Source organism: Salvelinus namaycush, chromosome 22, assembly GCF_016432855.1.
Source record: "Salvelinus namaycush isolate Seneca chromosome 22, SaNama_1.0, whole genome shotgun sequence".
Classification (NCBI taxonomy): Eukaryota; Metazoa; Chordata; class Actinopteri; order Salmoniformes; family Salmonidae; genus Salvelinus; species Salvelinus namaycush.
Window position 1 is genome coordinate 1332244 of NC_052328.1, and position 7510 is coordinate 1339753.

The 7510-nt window shown below is 42.2% G+C and overlaps 1 protein-coding gene across 3 annotated transcripts in view; it reads left to right on the top strand.

Moving 5' to 3' along the window:
• Window positions 1-6626, top strand: part of LOC120017875 (paired box protein Pax-2a) — a 67960-nt gene extending 61334 nt beyond the window's left edge. For all 3 annotated transcript variants that reach the window (XM_038960833.1, XM_038960831.1, XM_038960832.1), the window contains 2 exons: window positions 6193-6279; window positions 6550-6626. In XM_038960833.1, coding sequence (XP_038816761.1) covers window positions 6193-6279; window positions 6550-6626 — 164 coding nt within the window. The remainder of the gene's footprint in view (window positions 1-6192; window positions 6280-6549) is intronic.
• The last annotated feature ends 884 nt before the right edge of the window (window positions 6627-7510 follow it).

The following is a 7510-nucleotide window of genomic DNA, read 5'->3' on the forward strand; positions in this document are numbered from 1 at the left end:
TAAAGTGACTGTAATTACATGAGTAATTCCACAGTGTAAAGTGACTGTAATTACATGAGTACTTCCACAGTGTAAAGTGAATGTAATTACATGAATAGTTCCACAGTGTAAAGTGAATGTAATTACATGAGTAATTCCACAGTGTAAAGTCACTGTAATTACATGAGTAGTTCCACAGTGTAAAGTCACTGGAATTACATGAATAGTTCCACAGTGTAAAGTCACTGTAATTACATGAGTAGTTCCACAGTGTAAAGTCACTGTAATTACATGAGTAGTTCCACAGTGTAAAGTCACTGTAATTACATGAGTAGTTCCACAGTGTAAAGTCACTGTAATTACATGAGTAGTTCCACAGTGTAAAGTCACTGTAATTACATGAGTAGTTCCACAGTGTAAAGTCACTGTGATGTAACATGCTATCTATTATTTCTATGACAGTCTGTTCATCTGGTTGGAGACGGAGAACACAATATGTTTTTGTCACCACGTCTTATCAAATATATTTGTATCACTCAGTCGTTCTCATCAGTCACGAGTCACCAGCAGTAACAGGGTACCGGTGGATCTCCTTTAAACCCTTCATTTATCTGACCCACAGACACTAAGATTTAGTGACAGGCCCCAAACACTGTTAAAATCTCGGCCTTTTATTGTCTCATAAAAGAAAGGAACGTGTTGGACCAACAGCATTGATCACTGGCATGGTCTAAGTTACTTCCTGCCTGCAATGAAATTCTGTGGCACAAAATAGCTAGACCTGGGGGTTCAGATCTATAGAAAAGGGTTTCCTTTCCTCGGAGGAAGTCTATAACAAGAGTTTATAATGTAATTTCAACCATCAGAAAGGATGCTAGCAAATGTGTTACAATCACAGTGTTCATTTCAAATACTTCAGAGTTGTATGATGTGGAATATAGAAGAGGTACGGGGCAGTAGATACTATGACAGCAGGTGTTAAGAGGTACAGGGCAGTATATACTATGTCAGCAGGTGTTACGAGGTACAGGACAGTATATACTATGACGGCAGGTGTTACGAGGTACAGGACAGTATATACTATGACAGCAGACCTTCTTTGGGATTGGTGTCCCATCCAGGGGACGGTTGAGCTAACGTAGGCTAATGCGATTAGCATGAGGTTGTAAGTAACAAGAACATTTCCTAGGACATAGACATATCTGATATTGGCAGAAAGCTTAAATTCTTCTTAATCTAACTGCACTCTCCAATTTACAGTAGCTATTACAGTGAAAGAACACGATGTTATTGTTTGAGGAGAGTGCACAATTGTGAACATGAAAAGTTATTAATAAACAAATTAGACACATTTGGGCAGTCTTGATACAAGATTTTGAACAGAAATGCAATGGTTCATTGAATCAGTCTAAAACTTTGCACATACACTGCTGCCATCTAGTGGCCAAACTCTAAATTGCACCTGGGCTGGAATAATACATTGTAGCCTTTCTCTTGCATTTCAAAGATGATGGTACAAAAAAAAATACAAAAGAACGGTTGGTTTTTTTCTTTGGATTATCTTATACCAGATCTATTGTGTTATATTCTCCTACATTCCTTTCACATTTCCACAAACCTCAAAGTGTTTCCTTTTAAATGGTATCAGGAAAATGCATATCCTTGCTTCAGAGCCTGAGCTACAGGCAGTTAGATTTGAGTATGTCAATTTAGGCGAAAATTGAAAAAAAGAGGCAGGTCCTTAAGAGGTACAGGACAGTAGATACTATGACAGCAGGTGTTAAGAGGTACAGGACAGTAGATACTATGACAGCAGGTGTTAAGAGGTACAGGATGGTAGATACTATGACAGCAGGTGTTAAGAGGTACAGGACAGTAGATACTATGACAGCAGGTGTTAAGAGGTACAGGACAGTAGATACTATGACAGCAGGTGTTAAGAGGTACAGGACAGTAGATACTATGACAGCAGGTGTTAAGAGGTACAGGACAGTAGATACTATGACAGTGGGTGTTAAGAGGTACAGGACAGTAGATACTATGACAGCAGGTGTTAAGAGGTACAGGACAGTAGATACTATGACAGTGGGTGTTAAGAGGTACAGGACAGTAGATACTATGACAGCAGGTGTTAAGAGGTACAGGACAGTAGATACTATGACAGCAGGTGTTAAGAGGTACAGGACAGTAGATACTATGACAGCAGGTGTTAAGAGGTACAGGACAGTAGATACTATGACAGCAGGTGTTAAGAGGTACAGGACAGTAGATACTATGACAGCAGGTGTTAAGAGGTACAGGACAGTAGATACTATGACAGCAGGTGTTAAGAGGTACAGGGCAGTAGATACTATGACAGCAGGCGTTAAGAGGTACAGGACAGTATATACTATGACAGCAGGTGTTTAGAGGTACAGGACAGTAGATACTATGACAGCAGGTGTTTAGAGGTACAGGGCAGTATATACTATGACAGCAGGTGTTTAGAGGTACAGGACAGTAGATACTATGGCAGCAGGTGTTAAGAGGTACAGGACAGTAGAGACTATGACAGCAGGTGTTAAGAGGTACAGGACAGTAGATACTATGACAGCAGGTGTTAAGAGGTACAGGACAGTAGATACTATGACAGCAGGTGTTAAGAGGTACAGGACAGTAGATACTATGACAGCAGGTGTTAAGAGGTACAGGGCAGTAGATACTATGACAGCAGGTGTTAAGAGGTACAGGACAGTAGATACTATGACAGCAGGTGTTAAGAGGTACAGGACAGTAGATACTATGACAGCAGGTGTTAAGAGGTACAGGGCAGTAGATACTATGACAGCAGGCGTTAAGAGGTACAGGACAGTATATACTATGACAGCAGGTGTTTAGAGGTACAGGACAGTAGATACTATGACAGCAGGTGTTTAGAGGTACAGGGCAGTATATACTATGACAGCAGGTGTTTAGAGGTACAGGACAGTAGATACTATGGCAGCAGGTGTTAAGAGGTACAGGACAGTAGAGACTATGACAGCAGGTGTTAAGAGGTACAGGACAGTAGATACTATGACAGCAGGTGTTAAGAGGTACAGGACAGTAGATACTATGACAGCAGGTGTTAAGAGGTACAGGACAGTAGATACTATGACAGCAGGTGTTAAGAGGTACAGGACAGTAGATACTATGACAGCAGGTGTTAAGAGGTACAGGACAGTAAATACTATGACAGCAGGTGTTAAGAGGTACAGGACAGTAGATACTATGACAGCGGGTGTTAAGAGGTACAGGACAGTAGATACTATGACAGCAGGTGTTAAGAGGTACAGGACAGTAGATACTATGACAGCAGGTGTTAAGAGGTACAGGACAGTAGATACTATGACAGCAGGTGTTAAGAGGTACAGGACAGTAGATACTATGACAGCGGGTGTTAAGAGGTACAGGACAGTAGATTCTATGACAGCAGGTGTTAAGAGGTACAGGACAGTAGATACTATGACAGCGGGTGTTAAGAGGTACAGGACAGTTGATACTATGACAGCAGGTGTTTAGAGGTACAGGAGAGTAGATACTATGACAGCGGGTGTTTAGAGGTACAGGTCAGTAGATACTATTACAGCAGGTGTTTAGAGGTACAGGACAGTAGATACTATGACAGCAGGTGTTAAGAGGTACAGGACAGTAGATACTATGACAGCAGGTGTTAAGAGGTACAGGAGAGTAGATACTATGACAGCGGGTGTTTAGAGGTACAGGTCAGTAGATACTATTACAGCAGGTGTTTAGAGGTACAGGACAGTAGATACTATGACAGCAGGTGTTAACAGGTACAGGACAGTAGATACTATGACAGCAGGTGTTAAGAGGTACAGGACAGTAGATACTATGACAGCAGGTGTTAAGAGGTACAGGACAGTAGATACTATGACAGCAGGTGTTTAGAGGTACAGGACAGTAGATACTATGACAGCAGGTGTTAAGAGGTACAGGGCAGTAGATACTATGACAGCGGGTGTTAAGAGGTACAGGACAGTAGATACTATGACATCGGGTGTTAAGAGGTACAGGACAGTAGATACTATGACAGCAGGTGTTAAGAGGTACAGGACAGTAGATACTATGACAGCAGGTGTTAAGAGGTACAGGACAGTAGATACTATGACAGCAGGTGTTAAGAGGTACAGGACAGTAGATACTATGACAGCAGGTGTTAAGAGGTACAGGACAGTAGATACTATGACAGCAGGTGTTTAGAGGTACAGGACAGTAGATACTATGACAGCAGGTGTTAAGAGGTACAGGACAGTAGATACTATGACAGCAGGTGTTAAGAGGTACAGGACAGTAGATACTATGACAGCAGGTGTTAAGAGGTACAGGACAGTAGATACTATGACAGCGGGTGTTAAGAGGTACAGGACAGTTGATACTATGACAGCAGGTGTTAAGAGGTACAGGACAGTAGATACTATGACAGCGGGTGTTAAGAGGTACAGGACAGTAGATACTATGACAGCAGGTGTTAAGAGGTACAGGACAGTAGATACTATGACAGCGGGTGTTAAGAGGTACAGGACAGTAGATACTATGACAGCAGGTTTTATGAGGTACAGGACAGTAGATACTATGACAGCGGGTGTTAAGAGGTACAGGACAGTAGATACTATGACAGCAGGTGTTAAGAGGTACAGGACAGTAGATACTATGACAGCAGGTGTTAAGAGGTACAGGACAGTAGATACTATGACAGCAGGTGTTAAGAGGTACAGGACAGTAGATACTATGACAGCAGGTGTTTAGAGGTACAGGACAGTAGATACTATGACAGCAGGTGTTAAGAGGTACAGGACAGTAGATACTATGACAGCAGGTGTTAAGAGGTACAGGACAGTAGATACTATTACAGCAGGTGTTTAGAGGTACAGGACAGTAGATACTATGACAGCAGGTGTTAAGAGGTACAGGACAGTAGATACTATGACAGCAGGTGTTAAGAGGTACAGGACAGTAGATACTATGACAGCGGGTGTTAAGAGGTACAGGACAGTAGATACTATGACAGCGGGTGTTAAGAGGTACAGGACAGTAGATACTATGACAGCAGGTGTTAAGAGGTACAGGACAGTATATACTATGACAGCAGGTGTTAAGAGGTACAGGACAGTAGAGACTATGACAGCAGGTGTTTAGAGGTACAGGACAGTAGATACTATGACAGCAGGTGTTTAGAGGTACAGGACAGTAGATACTATGACAGCAGGTGTTAAGAGGTACAGGACAGTAGATACTATGACAGCAGGTGTTTAGAGGTACAGGACAGTAGATACTATGACAGCAGGTGTTAAGAGGTACAGGACAGTAGATACTATGACAGCAGCTGTTAAGAGGTACAGGACAGTAGATACTATGACAGCGGGTGTTTAGAGGTACAGGACAGTAGATACTATGACAGTGGGTGTTAAGAGGTACAGGACAGTATATACTATGACAGCAGGTGTTTAGAGGTACAGGACAGTAGATACTATGACAGCAGGTGTTAAGAGGTACAGGACAGTAGATACTATGACAGCAGCTGTTAAGAGGTACAGGACAGTAGATACTATGACAGCAGGTGTTAAGAGGTACAGGACAGTAGATACTATGACAGCAGGTGTTAAGAGGTACAGGACAGTAGATACTATGACAGCAGGTGTTAAGAGGTACAGGAGAGTAGATACTATGACAGCAGGTGTTAAGAGGTACAGGACAGTAGATACTATGACAGCGGGTGTTAAGAGGTACAGGACAGTAGATACTATGACAGCAGGTGTTAAGAGGTACAGGACAGTATATACTATGACAGCGGGTGTTAAGAGGTACAGGACAGTAGATACTATGACAGCAGGTGTTAAGAGGTACAGGACAGTAGATACTATGACAGCAGGTGTTAAGAGGTACAGGACAGTATATACTATGACAGCGGGTGTTAAGAGGTACAGGACAGTAGATACTATGACAACAGGTGTGGAAGACCACAACTGTCAGATTTTCTTCAGATGGTTCAGTCTTGCATCATTAAAATGAAATGGAGAGAAGTAATAAGAACTAAATAACTTGGTTGACTCGTCTCACATAAATGACTATTAAATTACCCCGTATGACGGGAAATGGCTAGCAAGTGAAAGAGTTTCACAAGATAATGGAATGGGACTTTAAAAATGCTAATTGTTTTGTTTGTTTTTACAGGGAGTGAGTTTACAGGAAACCCTTACAGCCATCCACAGTACACAACCTACAACGAGGCTTGGCGGTTCAGCAACCCAGCGTTACTAAGTGAGTTTGACTGACTGGAGTCTTATCACAACAACTATAGTCTTATTTTAGATTTTTTAACATATCCCTTAAATTATACAAAAAAAAAATGTATTGGAATCCTTTTTTATTGTCTTAGACTTGGCCGTTATAATGAATTTACGACAGCTAACGGATACAACCGTTAGGATATCAGTTATTGAGAAGACAACAGGAGACATAATTACAGTGGTTTTGTGGGTTATGGTGGATGTTGTTTCCAACGGTCCATTTCTTCTGTTAACCTTCCAGGTTCCCCTTATTATTATAGTGCCACATCCAGAGGTTCCGGACCACCTACTGCTGCCACGGCATATGACCGCCACTAGTTACCATGGAAACCAAATCAACCACCACCACCACCTACACCACGACTACAACCACGGCTTCGGCAGCGTCCATGTTGCCCCGGTGTGAACAGAGGGCATGAGGGGATACTGTTAAGACAGCTAACAGGCAGCTCCATTTCCTGTATACTACACTACTACACACAACAGAAAAAGAACTGTCCTTGCTGGATACCACACTACTACACACAACAGAAAAAGAACTGTCCTCCTGGATATCACACTACTACACACAACAGAAAAATACCTGATCGTTCGGGATACCACGCAGACAACTTCCCATCAACCATGAATTTGGATACCTTCAAAGTAGTGAAAAATGTAAAATTCTTCATTCTGATCTGTGTGACTGTACATTACCACTAGAGACTTTGAAAGACTATATATACGTGATACTACTGAGGTTACTGAGGTTTTAAAAAAAAGAAAAACTAAAAGTTTTGAAAATGACAAGGAGGAATTTGTATCTTTTCCTTTTTTGTAACGGTCCTCCGTTTGTTTTTCCTCCTTCGTGGATGAAAGCGTTCCTTCACTTGACTGATCTGTCGGCTGACGGAGGAACCCGTCCTGAGCTGAGAGTCCAGTACAGCATAGTACTGAACGTTCCTTCACTTGACTGATCTGTCGGCCGACGGAGGAACCCGTCCTGAGCTGAGAGTCCAGTACAGTATAGTAGCAGGCTGTTGTTCCCTTCCTTCTGCATCGGTCTGAACCTTCTACTCAAAGGGCAGTGCAATGAGATCCATGCTAAAGACATTGGCGTCGATGCGACTAAGGCTGCCGCAGCTTGGTTCTACTCCTCTATTACAAAACAAACGTACCGTCATTTTGTAACCAACCAAACGTTCAGCATGATTAAATGAATC